This window comes from Erigeron canadensis, chromosome 6 (genome assembly GCF_010389155.1).
Source record: "Erigeron canadensis isolate Cc75 chromosome 6, C_canadensis_v1, whole genome shotgun sequence".
NCBI classification, from domain to species: domain Eukaryota; kingdom Viridiplantae; phylum Streptophyta; class Magnoliopsida; order Asterales; family Asteraceae; genus Erigeron; species Erigeron canadensis.
The window spans coordinates 35,815,441-35,833,407 of NC_057766.1; the positions used below are offsets into that span (position 1 = coordinate 35,815,441).

At 35.1% G+C, this 17,967-nt stretch overlaps 2 protein-coding genes across 2 annotated transcripts; one reads left to right on the plus strand and one right to left on the minus strand.

Moving 5' to 3' along the window:
- Nucleotides 1-6,312: 6,312 nt before the first annotated feature.
- LOC122602516 (xanthine dehydrogenase 1-like) lies at nucleotides 6,313-14,979 on the plus strand. The gene is made up of 13 exons (XM_043775129.1): nucleotides 6,313-6,649; nucleotides 6,988-7,087; nucleotides 7,305-7,413; nucleotides 8,350-10,095; nucleotides 11,234-11,548; nucleotides 12,016-12,255; nucleotides 12,358-12,642; nucleotides 12,726-12,947; nucleotides 13,360-13,521; nucleotides 13,602-13,736; nucleotides 13,826-14,062; nucleotides 14,186-14,359; nucleotides 14,476-14,979. The coding sequence occupies exons 1-13, from the start codon at nucleotides 6,526-6,528 to the stop codon at nucleotides 14,716-14,718; spliced, it is 4,092 nt and encodes a 1,363-aa protein (XP_043631064.1). The 5' UTR covers nucleotides 6,313-6,525; the 3' UTR covers nucleotides 14,719-14,979.
- A 568-nt stretch (nucleotides 14,980-15,547) lies between these two features.
- LOC122604793 (extensin-3-like) lies at nucleotides 15,548-16,252 on the minus strand. Its single transcript, XM_043777659.1, has one exon. It carries the CDS (start codon nucleotides 16,250-16,252, stop codon nucleotides 15,548-15,550), a length of 705 nt encoding a protein of 234 aa, XP_043633594.1.
- Between the last annotated feature and the right edge of the window lie 1,715 nt (nucleotides 16,253-17,967).

Here is a 17,967-nt window from a genome sequence, read left to right on the forward strand (position 1 = left end):
ATTAAATTAAAGGTTATAGAAGAGTTGTCGTTTTCGCATAGTTATTATTTGGAATAATTGTGAGGTCTTAGCTGATAGCTGCTTAGGCTGCTGGCTTTTTTATTTACGCTTGCAGCGGCAAAGCTTTTAATGATATAAAATGCGTCGCACATGATAAAACAAATGATTAGAAAATTCATAAATGAAGGTCATTGATGTTGAGACCTTGATAACTTACAAAGATACAGTTGATTAAGAATAGCAAAAACAAATAAAATTTTCGAAGGAAGCCAACTTTAGGAGGAATGAAGCATGTGATTTATCTTGACTCATTGTTAGCAGGAGATTGTTGCTTAATAATGTCTTGGTGGTGGTGGAGACTTATAGTGGTAAGTTTGGAAGAGGTTGAGATTTTGTTGCTTTTCTTGGCAATTTGTAGTAGCATGCCTGTGGAGGTTTAGGAGTTAGGTGGTGGTGGAGACTTGTAAATGTAGGAGATTGTTGCTTCATAATTTATTTATGATGTTATATATAAATAAAATAAAAATAGCTCTTTACATGTTTAATAAAAATATTAATCATTTATTTAAAGAATAAAATTATCTATTATATAATATTACAAATAAAATGTCTTTTTTTATATAGTTGATTTATTATTTGTACCATTTGTTTTTGACGCGGGCCAGAATGACGTCGTCAGAGAGTCAACGGGCCACGGTTAATGAAAAGGGAAATGGAAAATGAGATGGAAAGTCAAAACTTAATTAGATCCGCAAGTATAAAGTAAGTATGACTCGAGTGTCGACATAGAGGTGGTGAATTCAAAACTTAAGTGAACTATTTGAATTTTGAAAATGAATTTTGTTAAGAAAAAGGATTTTTAAGATTTGATTCTTAAACTAAGATAATAAAACATAAAATGCAAACTACAACTAAACTAAGCAAATAAACAAGTGAAACAAATAATATAAAATAAACAATCAAATATCAACATATATGTTCACTTAGACCTGCTTTCCCCTATCGTGTAATGATCATGGTTAATTCAAGTAGACAATGAAATCAGGTTGACAAACGACAACTTGTAGAACTTGACTTTTCATGAGCGCAACGTAAGCCAAAATATCCATTAACTATTTAGAGGTTGCTCTTTTAATAACAAACTTCAATTTTAGACTCACTAGTATTAACAAATCCGAGTATTGCGGTCACAAGTATTCCCCGACTTTGTTAACTAAACATTTAAAGACGACTCATGTTGGTTCATTTAATCATAAGGTGAGTGTCCTCTTTTTATAACCAAACAAACCCCAATAGTACGTGTACACACTTAATGGTTGCATTTCTAGTAGTATCACATCCTATTAGTTGAAAAAACAACTTTGACGAATCATGTAATCAAGATTAACATTCGGTTTCGCGTTCACTATATCCTGCCATGAACAAATGTCAAAACAAATATTTATCAATAAATGGGGTTCAGATCAATCGGTCAATTGCAAATGACACCTACCCACAATGCTAAACCTAACCAATAACTAGTCAAAGTTTGACTCTATAAGTCAAAATTTGCAAATTATTATTTATCAACCAATCAACCACAATTAATCAAGAGAAAAACATTAAATCGTCTAAGCAAACATCTAAGAATCACTACTTCATATCAATAACATAAACAATCAAGTACACACATAGACATATGCAAATCATGTTTATAATAATGAAAATAAGAGTAGAAATTACAAGCCACAAATAAAAAACAATGGATGGATACATGAATGATGAAACTATCTTCAATCTTCAACCGCAACAGAAATCCCCAAAGCTTCCAATCAACATGTCACCCTTTAATTTTAGGATAAGGAAATGGTGGGTTTAAATTTAAGATAGAGATGGTGGTGACGGAGATGGATGATTGTGAAAGAGTTTTATATAGGTGAATGTTGACAAGTGATAAAAAAATAAAAGAAAAATAAAAGTCGTGTTGGTGTTTTTTCGAGCTGCTGCTGTGCGTGTATCCTCCTGATAGAATGTGCAGCCCCTGATATATATTCATCTCCAACATCTAATTGTACAGTTGGGCCCCTCTGCTTTCTATTGTTGTTGCTTGCTGCCCCTAATCTCTACTACATTATAAAACATTTGTTCCTTATAAATTTTTTCAACTTTCAACTTTTCAACCACTCATTTTTATCTCTCTCCCCAAATCTCAACCACTCGTTTTTTTTTCTCTTCTCTATAAATCATTTTTATTTCTCTAATTCATTTAAAATCTTTTATCTCAAAAACCGTACATCGTTAAATTATAAAAGTTATATAGGTGTTCTTAAAACTTCATACTATTTCATTAGAGATGTCATTCGACATACTTTCGACGAATTTTTAAATTCGAGGACGGAGCCTGTACGGCTAAGGTATTTGGCTATCACTTTCTATGACGTATGACCCCCACAATCTCACCGTCACAATGCACGGATATTTTCTCTCGTAAAACAATAAGAGTGTGTGTCGTGGCTCTCCTCTAGCCACATAATAACACAAGAATAAGAGACAAATCTGGTGCTATGCAATTGGTTGGTCAACAAGGTTGACTGAAGTTCCACCAAATGAAAATGGGAATGAAATGCTAGCAGGTGGGCTGGGCTTTATCTCCTTTTCTTCTTGATAACTCGATACAGTCCACCAAATATAGCAACATGGAACTCGAATTTGTTTCTGGTTCTTTGATTCGACTTGTCATGAACCATATCCAAACACAACCGTTCCATTTGTACTCGATTCTAGCCATCTTTATCCGTTTTAGCTCCAAATGAATACAAATAATATACTTAACCTACAAAAACTCTTATGCAAATAATAAGAAACTAATAAATATAAAATGGACATAAAATGCATTCAAGTAACAGATATTAGCCTTATCTACTACTCCTTTATAATGATTATTCACCCCCTATTTTAGGAAAGGGTTAGAAAATAGTTAGATGGGAAATTACTAGATTGCCCTTAATAAACAACCCTTAAGGAAAGGGTTATTAGATATTACCAAAATTACCCTTAATGAATTAATTTACACTTTAAACCCTTATCTTCTAAAATATCACTATAACCATTGTATCAAATTACACGGTTAGACCACTCGACACCAATTGCCGATGTCATCGATCACCACCCGTCACCGACACCACTAAACCACTGTCGCCGTCATCGTCGCCGCACTGCGCGGGTACAATGCTAGTAATTACTAACTACTAACTCGCTGTTTAAAAAAAAGACATGTAAAATATGCATAATTTGGCTAATATCAGTTTTCATTAATCTACCAAAGTTATGCATGAAATACCTCTACGGTATGTTATAAAGCTTGTACAGGTTGGTAAATTTATCAAAATGTTTGGTATGAATATCAATTCCCATATTATTATTGTGTTTGTTGAATTGTTAGATTTATATCAAGTTATAATGTTTTATGAACAAACATCACATAAATTTTTTTAATATATTTTATAATTTTAAAATTTTAATTAATATGTTCGGGTTGAACCCGGATTGATTAACTAGTTTATATACATAAGGATTTAGATCCTCTGTATATTATGTATATAAATACTAATAGATGTATATAATAAATACTAATAATACATATATAAAGAAAGAAAGAAAAAAATTATTCAGTGTCGTCTTTCGCGGGTTTTGAGCCCTAATACCTCGACGGTGTATGGGGGATATTAAGGTGTACCTTTATTTAAGTATAAAGGTTGCTTCCATTTTTTACCTAAATCGTAGAAAAGGTCCTCCAACCTTTGCATGAAATGAAGATCGAACCCATAACCTCTTTCTCAAAAAGGCAGAGTGAATCCAACCATACTGCTTTTAATAATAAATATATGGATATGATAAATTAGTTCTAAGTAAATGATCATTTTTGTTCATCTATTTTTTATGAAAGAACTAATTTTTATTTTTATTTTTCATTTCTAAGATTAATTTTTTTTACCCATCAAAGGTCCACATCAATAATTTTTAATGACATGACAAGTAGATGTGGCATTTAACGGTGGCTCACGTTAAAAAACTAACAATGTTACCTTTATTGATTAATTTTTAGAAATGAGATCCTTTTTAATATACAAAAAACTAAATAAACACCCTTTATTAGGAATTTTGAATTTAAAATGTTACCTTTTTATGAATTATTCCCTTTATAATAATTTAAATTTATAATAAAATTTGTATTTAAATAGGTAATTGTTGTCTGGGCTACTCTCATCCTTCAAGTTAGTATGGCGGTGTACTATGTGTACTTTCTAAGTACCATTATTAACGAAATAAATCAATATGTGTAGCGGCGGCGGGATCCAAAAAGTAATATTTTAATAGGGGGGGGGGGGGCAAAGATTATAGATAGGGTTCCACATGTCATCATCTTAATATTACGCATATCTTTAGGCATACTAATTAGGTTGATTTATCATTATTATCTTATCATTTGATATGTAAAAGTGAGATCTACAATTGTTTTCTATTTAAAAAAATTATATTATTTTAAACTATTCAACGCATATTTCTTTTTCTTTTGTCTTCCTTTTGTGTTATATGTTGGACACCTTTAATGACATCTAATCTAAGTAATCTGAATGTTGTCTTCTACGAGTTTTGAGTCATAATATCGTCTTCGATAGTGTATAAGAAGTCTGAGATGTAGACAACCTTATCTTTACTCACGCGATGATGTTTTCAGGTTCTATCAAAAGTACTGGGTATAAAGATCGGACTCTTGATCTCTGTCTTTAAAAATAAAAAGTCCAATCACTTGATTAAATCTGATTTGTTTAAATCATATAACTATTTAATGCCGATAAAAATATATGTTAGTAAATTTAGCATTATCTTTACCGTGTATCATTTTTACTCAATCTATAAATACCGTATAAAAGAGATCATCACCCCACAAAAATCTCAAATAAGGAACTAAACAAATAAAAATATCCCTCTACTTTATTCACTAACTTAAACATCTTTACCTAATATACCTAAATAAAAAGGATAATTCGATGGAAACCCCTGATCCCATGTACCATTTGGTACCTACTAATCCTCCAGCCAGGCTAGTGCCCAGGTAATTCCCCATCACTTAATAATCCCCTGATTATTTCAAGTTTGTCAATATCCTTAATGAAATAATTTACAACATAAATTCCTCAATCCTTAAAATAATTATACTATCTCCTTTAGGGCTGTCAATTTTGACCCAACCCGAAAAAAATCAGGTTAGGATTGAGTATTTTCGACCCACCAACCCACCAACCTGATTTTTTCTGGGTTGGGTTGTTGGGTTGTCAGGTCGACCCGCCAACCCAATATCTTTAAAATAATTGAATTATATATAATAGTTCATACTCCACATTACACTAATTCATACGTCCTATTCTCATTTTTTATATTTCCAACCTAAAGTAACTTCAAATATGAAATAAAAGGAGGATTCAAAATTCTGTGAGATGATAAGTGATGTAGGATGAGACGGTAAGTTTGTTAACTTTGTGCCAAGTATTAACAATACCCTCGTATTTCTTTCTTTTTTGTACCCTTCGTTTTCGGCTTACACTATCAATGATAAAGCTTTATATTGGTTGATTTATTTCATTTTATATTTATATATATTTGCTTATCGGGTCACATGGGTTGGGTCATGGGTTGGCGGGTTGTGGGTCAGGGTTGAAATTTCTGACTTGAAACTTTTAGTGGGATGGGTTAGGGTCGGAGTTTTTCAACCCACCAACCTGCCAACCCGAACCCATTGACAACCCTAATCTCCTTTAACGTCAATTACTTTTACATTCACCACCATTGCCGCCACCTGTTGCACCACCACCACCCGTCACAGCCATCACCATCCCATGTCGTTACCACCATTGTCGTTGCATTGCACGAACATATGACTCGTATAGTAACATTATTTTTGATGGATATAAAACAATATAACACAATATAGTAGTTGTATGATACTATGATCTATAATCAAAATCCAATGGTCATCTAAAAGTCGAGATCGCTGCAATTTGAATTAAGGGGATCCAATCTAAATTATGATACGAATCTCATATACAAAACATCATATATTTATGGGAAAATATTATGTGATATTAACATTATAGTGATGCATTAATATCAATTTTTACTCATGTTAAATAACCCTCTGAATTTTAAGATTTATAAGGATCATGTTTATATCTAAATTATCACCTATATCTACTTTTGATCACCGATGTTTAAGCCGCCCTTTAACAGTAGTAGGACAAACTTCCAAAAATATAAAATGACACCACCACTGATTAATTGCTGACACCTCAGATCCAAATCCAAATAAACTACGAAACAAAACAAAATTCCAAAGTGAAGAAGTCCAACAAGAGTTCCCAAACACACAGCTTTCTTCATCCCCATCACATTTATTTCATCAAGAATTCATTCAAATCCATTTTTGGATAATTAAATTTACACACGCACACACATACATATAGATACACTGATTTACGGGGGGTTGAGATGGGATCACTGAAGACAGAAGAAGAAATAGAAGGATCAAAAGATGCAATTTTGTATGTTAATGGAGTCCAGAAAGTGCTTCCAGATGGTTTGGCTCACTTAACACTTCTTGAATATCTCAGAGGTATTAAAAAGCTTCCAACTTTCTCTTTCTTTCTTTTTAACTAACCATTTTTCATGTATCTATCTATGATTTGTTGTACTTAAATGATGAAAGTAATACTATATTCTTTTTATGCAAAGATGGACCATCATTAAAGTAGTCTAGTGGTTAGGTGTCCTGATGTCCCCACAAGAGGTCTGGTAGGTAAACATGTTGGGGATGGTCAGGGTAAAGGTTCAGAATATGAGTCAAAGACTCGCCCTACTCGGTTGACCCGTTTACCTTATGTTAAGATGTGACTACTTTTTTTCCTATAGTATGATCTGAATCCTTTTGTTGCTCCCTTTCTTGTGATAAAGATGAAGGTTTGACTGGAACTAAGCTCGGCTGTGGAGAAGGAGGTTGTGGGGCATGCACTGTTATGGTATCTTATTTCGATCAAAATTCAAAGAAATGTGTGTGAGTACCCCACCCCCACCCATCTGTGTGTGTGTTGAATGATCAACGATTTAAGTTATTGTATCAAATGTTATGGCTTTAGCTACTTAATTTGTGCATTTGGTTTCCATTTAAAATCTGAACTTTCTTTTCGTGTTTTGCATACTCCTGTAAGTAAGAATGTGTTGTATTTTAATTAGTTGCTATCTTGAATTTTATGTTCTTTCTGTTGTTCCAGGCACCAAGCAGTTAATGCTTGCTTGGCTCCACTATATTCTGTTGAAGGAATGCATGTAATCACAGTGGAAGGATTAGGCAATCGGAAACTTGGTTTGCATCCAGTTCAGGTGCAGTCCAATTTTAGTTCCTGTTTTTAATTGTACTGGCGATTATGCGCTTTTATCTTGTAATATCTTTTTTGTATTGATTACCTAGATCACTAATAAGTTTTTAATGTCCGAGTAAACAGATTCTGCTTTCTCGGTTAGCTGTTTAGTTAGCTATTTAAGGGTCAGTTTCTTAGTTATAGATCATCAGTCGCATATTAGCCAGAACAAAAAGTATTATCAAAGAGTAAAATAAAATAACTTAATCATCCATTCATTAACTTCATTTGTGAGACTCAGACTCTTTGTCTCACAACACGTATTTCCTTTTCTCACAAGAATATTCTTTTTGGTCATTTTATGTAGTAATTTCTCAAGGTAACGTTATCTGTTTAACCAAAAGACATCTGATTTTCTGGTTATGACAGCTTCAAACAATTGTTTTCTGATTGCTACAAATAACAAAAGCACATGCAAACTATATCTTATCTTCTTTTATGGCTTACAACTGACTATTTGATTTTAGCTCTTTTAAATCACCTTCAATATTCACATCCATCACCCTTAGATTTAAAGAACTAAATGTGCAAATGAGGCTATGAGCAAGGCATCCACGTTAAATGCTTACCCTTTTTAACCCCCATACTTCTAATATAAGTTTACGACCGAATTTCTCACACTCCTGTAATCCAATGCGCCAAAGGCTGAGCTTTGTTTGGATTTGGACTTGCAATGAAGATATAAGATAGCATCTGATATTTCCTGGGCATTTATATCATTTCCCCTGCTCTTCATTTCATGGTTCCCATCTTCAATTCTAGTTGTTACCCAGGATTATAAAAGCAACTCACATATCTGTTTCTGTGCAAATTGAAAGGCCACTTGGCCAAAATTGAACAACATATTCCCAACATCTTTGATGTATTATTTAACTACTTCCCTTTAAAATATATGTAGGAATCATTAGCCAGTCGTCACGGCTCACAATGTGGATTTTGTACACCTGGATTTATTATGTCTATGTATGCATTGTTAAGGTCTTGTAAAACCCCACCTACTGAAGACCAGATTGAAGAAAGTCTTGCAGGAAATTTGTGTCGATGTACTGGTTATAGACCGATTCTTGATGCATTTCGAGTCTTTTCAAAGAGTAATGACTTGTTATACACAAGTGGCACGGTTTCATCACACGAACCTAAAGATGGGGAATTTATTTGCCCTTCAACTGGTGAACCATGTTCCTGTGGGCCCAACAATGAAACCATCAAGCAAGCGGATGTTTGCCAGAATGAATATAAACCTGTTTCTTATAACGAAATTGATGGAAGCTCATACACAAATAAAGAACTGATATTTCCACCTCAACTTATACGGAGAAAACCAAGTTATCTAAGCTTAAACGGATCTGGTGGGATCAAATGGCATAGGCCATTTCTGTTAAAACATGTATTGGAGTTGAAATCAAGATACCCTGATGCAAAATTAGTTGTAGGAAATACGGAAGTGGGAATTGAAACTAGGTTTAAGAAAATTAACTACCCAGTTTTCGTATCGGTTACCCATGTGCCTGAACTTAATATCTTGACCGTTAACGATGATGGCATAGAGATCGGTGCTGGTGTTAGGCTCTCAGTTCTTCAGAAATTTTTCAAAGGAGTTATTGAAGAGCGTCCCCTTTATGAAACATCAGTTTGTAAAGCTATTGTTGAACAAATAAAATGGTTTGCAGGAACTCAAATAAGAAATGTTGCTTCGGTGGGTGGAAACATATGCACTGCCAGCCCGATTTCAGACTTGAATCCTCTTTGGATGGCATCTGGTGCAAAGTTTAGAATTGTTGACTGCAAAGGAAACATTAGAGATACATTGGCTGAAAAATTCTTTTTGGGTTATCGAAAAGTCGATTTGGGGAATAACGAGATTCTTTTATCGGTTTTTCTTCCTTGGACTCGTAAGTTTGAGTATGTGAAAGAATTTAAGCAGGCTCATAGAAGGGAAGATGATATTGCGCTTGTGAATGCTGGAATGCGTGTTCATCTTGAAAAAAATAATCAAAAGTGGATCATTTCTGATGCGAATATTGTGTACGGGGGTGTTGCCCCTGTTTCATTATCAGCTGTAAAAACTAATGAGTATTTAATCGGGAAGGTATGGAATAAGGAACTCTTGCAGAATGTTTTGGAAATTTTGAGGCACGAGGTTGTGATATCTGAAGATGCACCTGGTGGCATGGTGGAGTTTCGTAAATCTTTGACTTTAAGTTTCTTTTTCAAGTTCTTTTTGTGGGTATCTCATCAAATGAATGGTCAAGATTTTTTTAACGAAACTGTACCCGAATCACATTTGTCGGCTGTTGAGTCATTTCACCGTCCGTCTGTCATGGGTAGTCAAGACTATGAAGTTATAAAACAAGGCACATCCGTGGGGTCTCCCGAGGTTCACATGTCAGCGAGACTTCAGGTGACAGGCGAGGCTGAGTATACGGATGACACACCGATGCCGCCTGGTGGTTTGCATGCTGCTTTAATATTAAGCAAGAAGCCACATGCTCGTTTACTATCAATCGATGATTCGGGTGCTAGGTCATCTCCTGGATTTGCTGGTATTTTTTTTGCCAAAGATATCCCGGGTGAAAATCGTATTGGCCCTGTTATATTAGACGAGGAAGTTTTTGCTTCTGAGATCGTCACTTGTGTTGGCCAGGTACACTATTCCAGAAACCTTATCTAAAAGTAATTTCATAATGTAGTATTCGATTGATTTGTATCCTTATTTTGGAGCAGTCGGCTTCCTTAAAATCAAATCATAGTGGTTGCAGAATTGCAAACAAAAACCACAGTGCCAAGCAAGATATTTATCATTATGCGTTTACATTTTTGCTCTTTATGTGAAATCCTAAATTAAAAAAAAGGGTAATGGAGGGAACCCTAGCCCCGGCACCACAATTGGATACCCATCGACCCACCCCGTATGAGCCATATGATGCCGGTAAAATACCTTCATCCTAATCCCCACATGATCTGGGCACCCCGAAGGATCGAACCCGCGTATTTAAACTTCACAGTCTAGGCTTCATTGGTAACGGGTACCTTAAAGGAATTATTTTTTGCCCCAAGCGGGGATCGAACCTGAGACCATGTGTTTGCCTTACCATTAGGCTAATTCCTTGTTGGTGTGAAATCCTAAATTCTTGCTAAGGAAGTACTTCTTTTGTTGCACTTTTATAAGTATGATCGTTAGTTTGTTACAAAAAGCCAGATTCGATGTGCTTGGGAGAACAGGTGGAAAACTGGGTGGGTTTGGCAACATAGAAAATGTGTGATTTATTTCTATGGGTTGTATTGACTATTGATCCGGCGAACACCTAGTGTCCAAGTTTTTTGTATTTTAGACACAATTAAAGCGTCAGATATTAATAGTTATATTTCAAAACAATATGCCAATGTAACATTCTAATTAAAGTGATTTTAGGTTTTATGCATTAAAATTCCAACGGGGTCACGGGGGAGACTTTCACCCTGTTTGACGTCTTTCGCTTTTTTACACTTCCTTTTAGGGCTATTTTTTGAAATAATAATCTATAAGATGATCAACATAACATAATACAGTTCATGTGAAGTTGCAACAAGAACATGAATGTATGATTTTGGCCTAATGTTGGAAGTGTAAATGCAATGGTGATCGTAATACTTAACAGGTTATATTTCTTACGATATGGTGGTTGCTTGGTATAGAAAACCTAAGTATGATGTTGATTCTTTGAAATATTAACCATTCGTTATTTTGAAGTGCATTTAGTTCCTCTCTCTTTGTTCTTTTGTTTATTTTCATATTTATGCAGGTTATAGGAGTAGTTGTTGCTGACACTCATGAAAATGCAAAGCTTGCAGCAAGCAAAGTTGAAGTTGAGTATGAAGTTCTGCCAGCGATCTTATCCATAGAGGATGCTGTCAAGTCTAAAAGTTTTCATCCAAATTCACATAGATTATTAAGTAAAGGGGACGTCGACCTCTGTTTTAAGTCAGACCAATGTCATAGGATCATTGAGGGTGAAGTTCACATTGGAGGTCAAGAACACTTCTATCTGGAGCCACAGAGTACCTATGTTTGGACTATGGACGGCGGTAATGAGGTTCACATGATTTCATCAACTCAGGTGAGCGGCATATGTTTTGGTTTCCAAGAATCTTTTATGTTATTCTTAGAGGTGGCATAATGGGCAATTTAGGGGGTTGGTTAACACGCCAAAACTGTTCCTTTTTTGTATGAGTCAAAACGGGCCAGGTTGGCACAAAACACTTATAACCAAAAATTTCAGGTCTACTTTTTAATATTAATAACCAATTAAAATGTCAAGTACGATTACAAGAATTATACTTATTGACAATATCTTGTGTATGAATTAAATCATTTAGGTGGTTCCCTGCATTAAGGACATAATTTGGGCGACTTTGACTTCCTTTTTTATTGCTATTCTTTTGTTTGACCCGCTAGACTTTAAATTCCTGTCAGCCCATTCTTAAGCAAACAGATTCTTTGCTACATCTAGTAATTGTCTTTAGAAGTTGTCATATTTTAGAATGATGATATTTTCTTTTCTTTTTTTTTTTATTTTAAATTCAGGCACCGCAAAAGCATCAAAAGTATGTGTCCCACGTGCTTGGTCTCCCAATGTCAAAAGTGGTTTGCAAGGTGAAGCGAATTGGTGGTGGATTTGGTGGGAAGGAGACAAGATCTGCTTTCTTTGCTGCTGTTGCCTGTGTACCAGCATACATGTTGAATCGGCCCGTGAAACTTACATTAGACAGGGACACAGACATGAAGACAACTGGCCAACGACATAGCTTTCTTGGAAAATACAAGGTAGAGTTTCTAAATTTAGAAATATATTTAGCTAGTCAACGATTCCTCAAAAGTATGGTTGGACATATTGTTGATTATAATTATGAGTATTACATCAATTAGGTTGGGTTCACAACTGAAGGAAAGGTACTTGCATTAGATCTTGAAATCTACAACAATGCTGGGAATTCACTTGATTTGTCTCAAGCAATACTTGAACGCGCAATGTATTTTTCTCATAATGTCTATGAGATCCCACATGTTAGAGTTAATGGAAGTGTTTGTTTCACTAACTTTCCTAGTAATACCGCCTTTAGAGGATTTGGTGGACCGCAAGGTATGCTCGTAACTGAGAATTGGATTCAAAGAATTGCCATGGAAGTTAAGAAAAGCCCTGAAGAGATCAGAGTATGTTTTAGGTTTTAAAATTTTATTTGTTAGCTTAAATGAAAATTCTTCCTAATTAAGACTAAAGTATGAATCCATTATAGGAAATTAATTTCTTGAGCGACGGGTCAATATTACACTATGGACAAAAAGTCGAAGATTGCACTTTGCATCGACTGTGGGATGAACTCAAGAAATCCTGCAACTTTCTGAAAGTTAGAAGCGAGGTTGAAAAGTTCAATCTTAATAATCGATGGAAGAAGCGTGGAGTTGCAATAATTCCAACGATGTTTGGCATTTCATTTACAATAAAGTTCATGAACCAGGTGATTTTGTGTTTCCATTTATCTGATGGTTAAACGGATCAAATAAATAGTTTGTGTTGATTATTAGTTTCATATGGGTTGCATCAATACTGATTTTAAAGGGTAAAGTTTTATTTCAGACACTTCAACTCCCATCCCACAAGATTGTATCTCCTTTCTTCACAAGAATATCCATTTTGGTCTAATTTGTCATATAATCAGCATCGCTAAACACTCTTAACAATTGATTTTTACAACTTCCAACATCAAAAGCACATCCAAACACTATTCCTACAACCTGTATTTATTATTAGCTGAAATCTGATTCTAATCACTCAAAATCACATAATCAGTTAATCACTTTCAAAAGTATATCCAAACAACCCCTAAATATGTGTCACTTATTATGTTTATTCGTGCTCATTGGAAGCAGGCAGGTGCACTGGTCCAAGTTTATACGGATGGAACTGTGTTGGTCACGCATGGTGGTGTAGAGATGGGTCAGGGTTTACATACAAAAGTTGCTCAAATTGCTGCTTCCGCCTTCGAAATTCCTCTTAGTTCCGTATTCATATCAGAGACCAGTACCGACAAGGTAATGACTCTAAAGTTATAATATTGTATTTTAATGTTGCACTATGTATAGTTTCCTTAACGGTTGATCTGTCTTTATAGGTTCCTAATGCATCTCCAACAGCAGCATCAGCTAGTTCTGATATGTATGGGGCGGCAGTTTTGGATGCATGTAATCAAATTAAAGCAAGAATGGAGCCGATTGCATCTTTGAAAAAACATAGTTCTTTTATGGAGGTACAATAAGGTCCCTTCGATGATCTAACAGTTTAACAACAGAAGGACCAAATGACTCGTTATAAATAACATGTTTCGATTGTTTTCAGTTGGTAATTGCATGCTATCTCGAGCGTATAGATCTATCTGCTCATGGGTTTTACATCGTCCCGGACATTGATTTTGACTGGAAAACTGGAAAGGGCCATCCATTCAGGTACTTTACATATGGAGCTTCATTTGCTGAGGTAGAAATCGACACTTTGACCGGGGATTTCCACACGAGGTCTGCTGATGTCATCTTGGATCTTGGATTCTCCATTAATCCAGCCATTGATGTTGGACAGGTTCCTTCCCTTTTGTTTATGTTCTCTGTTTATCAATCATGTAATTTTAGAAAATGGTTAATAGTTTCCCGGATCAAGATATACGTTTAGCTGATTTTCTTGACGTTTTTTTGTTGCATACAGATTGAAGGAGCATTTGTGCAAGGTATTGGGTGGCTGGCTTTGGAGGAGTTGAAATGGGGGGATGGTGCGCACAAATGGATATCTCCAGGTTCCTTGTTCACTTCTGGTCCCGGAACTTATAAAATTCCATCCGTCAATGATGTACCTTTCAAATTTAAGGTTTCACTATTGAAGGTATAAGACTTTGATAAAACGTGCTCTTTTATAAGCATTGTACGTGATGCTTTGCTCTAATACGAAAAAAGAACAAATTTGAAATTGGTTTTATAGTTGATTTGTTTGTAATATAGGATGCTCCAAATGACAAGGCTGTACATTCATCTAAAGCGGTTGGCGAACCTCCATTCTTTCTGGCTTCATCCGTCTTTTTTGCGATAAAAGATGCGATTATAGCTGCAAGAGCTGAATCAGGGTCTCATGGGTGGTTTCCTCTTGATAATCCTGCAACTCCCGAGCGCATTCGCATGGCTTGTGCCGATGAGTTCACCGCACCATTTGCCAAATCTGATTTCCGGCCCAAACTCAGTGTTTAGTAATTGTTGAACAAACCTGCACAAAAAGGTCCTGCATTACAGTGTCTCTGTATTAGTGTAGTTATATAGAAATATTGTTGATTCAGTTCTGGCCCTGATGAAAACTTTGTAAAAGGTTGTAGTTTCACTAAAAGGAAGGATTATCGATTACACGTAACGATGGTGTAAGAAGTCAAATATGTTCTTCAGATGTCTAAAGGTAACAGAGTCTCTAAGTCAGATTTTGTTTTAACATATTAATAACACTATTGGATTACATTACATGCATGTTAATGCATACTTATAAAAAGATTACGAGCATTCTGTAGTTGACCTAACATTAAGGGCTGTTTGATTCCCGGAATGTATGGAATTGGGGTAAAATGGAATTTAGAATATTCTCTGCTATCCTAACAATTCCAGAAAGTAAATTCACTTTTATTCCATCAAATTCTCATACATTTTGAGAATCAAACGGCCCCAAAGGTTATAGAAGGTTTATCGTTTTCTCATAATTATTATTTCGAATAATTGTTAGGGTCTTAGCTAATAGGTACTGCTAGGCTGTTGGCATGTTGATTACGCTTGCAGCGGCAAAGCTTGTAATGATATAATGCGGAGGACGATAACTATAAAGTATACATTTCCATTGACAGAAGGAAATGATAAAACAAATGATTAAAAAAAAAACAAAACATAAATGAAGGTCATTGATGGTGAGACCTTGTTAACTTACAAAGATACAGTTGATTAAGAATAGGAAAAACAAATAAAAGTTGTGAAGGAAGGCAACTTTAGGAGGATGTAGCATGTGATTAATCTTGTCTCACTGTTAGCAGGAGATTGTTGCTTAATAATGTCTTGGAGGTGGCGGAGACTTGTAGTAGTAAGTTGGAAGAGCAGGTTGAGATTTTGCTGCTTTTCTTGGCAATCTGTAGTGGTATGCTTGTGGAGGTTTAGGAGTTGGTGGGGGAGGAGACTTGTAAATGTAAGGAGGTGGCTGCGATTTTGATGGTGGAGGCGGTGACTTGTAGACATATGGAGGAGGAGGGGATGGCGATGGTGGGGGTGGAGACTTGTACATGTATGGAGGAGGTGGGGAAGGTGACGGTGGGGGAGGAGACTTGTAAATGTAAGGAGGTGGCGGTGACGGTGATGGTGGAGGCGGTGACTTGTAGACATATGGAGGAGGAGGTGAGGGTGATGGTGGAGGTGGTGACTTGTAGACGTACGGAGGAGGAGGGGATGGGGATGGTGGGGGTGGAGACATGTAAACATATGGAGGAGGCGGGGAAGGCGACGGTGGAGGCGGTGACTTGTAAACATAAGATGGTTTTGGTAATGTATGCGTCATTGGTGGTGGTGGCGGAGACTTATAACCATAAGGCGATTTCGGCAATGTATGTTTCACCGGTTGTGGCAATTTCCAGCCATTAGACTGTTGAGGTTTGTAATAACCATATGGTTTTTCTGCAATAACAACAGTAGCAATAAATAAGAAAACAAAAGCATACATCATTTGAGGCCAGTGTCTCAAATCCACAAGGCTTCCCATATATGAGACTCTTCCTTTACAAGTGTAAACTATAATGTGTGTTAAACTAGTTTGAATCGAACCTTTTTATAGAGTGCTATATATGTACATTATAATATACAGTATTAGATTAGATGTTTAATTAAATCATAAATTGGTTGTCACATAGATCATAGATATTCATGCTTCCCCACTTAGCTGGTGTTCATGACTTTGTAATTTTTCATCAATAAACTAAAAAATTAAATACGCCCTTTCAAAAAAGTCAAAGCAGATTAGTGCTAGTAGAGTATCTGTTTTTTTTTTTTTCCTCATTTTTTCTACGATAAACACGTTTGTGGCAAAAATGCAAAATGGGCATCCCAAAGATGTATCAGATATGTGTTCAAAGAACATAAAATGTATGTTTTAGAACGGAAATATACTACGACAACATCTGTGTCCAATCTCGGTGTAGGCAAGGTATAGGATTAGTGTGAACATATTATTATAAGTAATTATAAAACAAGTTCTAAGGTAAAATAAATAAGATAATATTTTGATAACCGGATCATGATAAAACTGATGTATGAAGATTCATATAGCACAAGTATATAATCTGATGCGCAAAATTTTTGTTGATGCACTATGATTTCCAGTTAAGTGAATTTGATTGTTTTATTTGTGTTACTTTAACCCTTGTTTTATCTGAACCAGAACCATAACATATATATTTCTTTGCTGCCATTGTCCAGATAGGGAGGCACATATATAGCTTGCTTGGAGAATACATGTTGGATTATAAAAAGTTTAGATTATAAATCTAGTCATATATAATAATGTAATAAACAATTCAAGCTCAACGTGACTCTATTGAATAAAGCTAAGTTCAAATTCAACTCAATAGCTCGAGGAGCCTTTGTGAACATGTATGAGCTTGGCTCCATCATAAAGATTCAAGATGGGTTGAAATGAGCTCGAAAATTTTGAAATTTACATAAGAATAGTTTTTGATAACTATTTTAACAAATACAAGAAAAAACTCAAATGTAAATAAACAAAATCATTGAAAAAGATATGTAAAATTAGGATGGAACTCGATTATAAGACAAAACAGAAAGTTTATCTGAAAGTTTTAATTTATTTGTTTTTTTTGCTAAGTGTCAATGCAATAGTTTGCACGGTGATCATGGCTTCTAGGGGCATTGTTATCCATGATGAAATGATTGCGAAAGATAACTTGAAGGGTTAATTGCACAAATCATCTTGTGCTTTGCATATTTTCGTTGTTTTCATCCTTCTAAATTTTTTATAATGAATTTTGTCTTTGATTCAAACTTCTTTAGCACTTTACAACTTTTTGAGGGATGTAAGGTGTTAAAAAGTTTGCACAAAAGTTGCACACTTTCCGTGTTTTCCATCCCTTAAAATGATATAAGGTGCTAAAGAAGTTTAGATTAAAGACGAAATCCAAATAAAATAAAATAAACTTAGAGAAATGAGAACCATAGAAATGATCAAACCACAGAGATGATTTGTGCAATTAACTCTGTCTTAAAAATAAGAACTATAAGACACTCTATCAACCAGAGTGTGTGCATTGAGGTTTCTTCGCGAATCATGAGCTCCTGTGTGATACTCATGATTGTATGGTAGAATTTACTCGATTATATTTAGTTTACTAGAGTGTACTTTGAATATTGTCCCAAAGCTAATATTACATTCTTTTAAACTAAGATCAAACTCCAATTTATTTG

What these genes read in the sequence shown, in the direction of transcription:
- LOC122602516 (XM_043775129.1), top strand. Translation starts at nt 6,526, where the DNA reads ATGGGATCACTGAAGACAGAAGAAGAAATAGAAGGATCAAAAGATGCA. An exon ending in ACTTCTTGAATATCTCAGAG is followed by an intron (nt 6,650 to 6,987) that starts GTATTAAAAAGC and finishes CTTGTGATAAAG; the next exon opens with ATGAAGGTTTGACTGGAACT. An exon ending in AAAGCCCTGAAGAGATCAGA is followed by an intron (nt 12,643 to 12,725) that starts GTATGTTTTAGG and finishes AATCCATTATAG; the next exon opens with GAAATTAATTTCTTGAGCGA.
- LOC122604793 (XM_043777659.1), bottom strand. Translation starts at nt 16,252, where the DNA reads ATGGGAAGCCTTGTGGATTTGAGACACTGGCCTCAAATGATGTATGCT.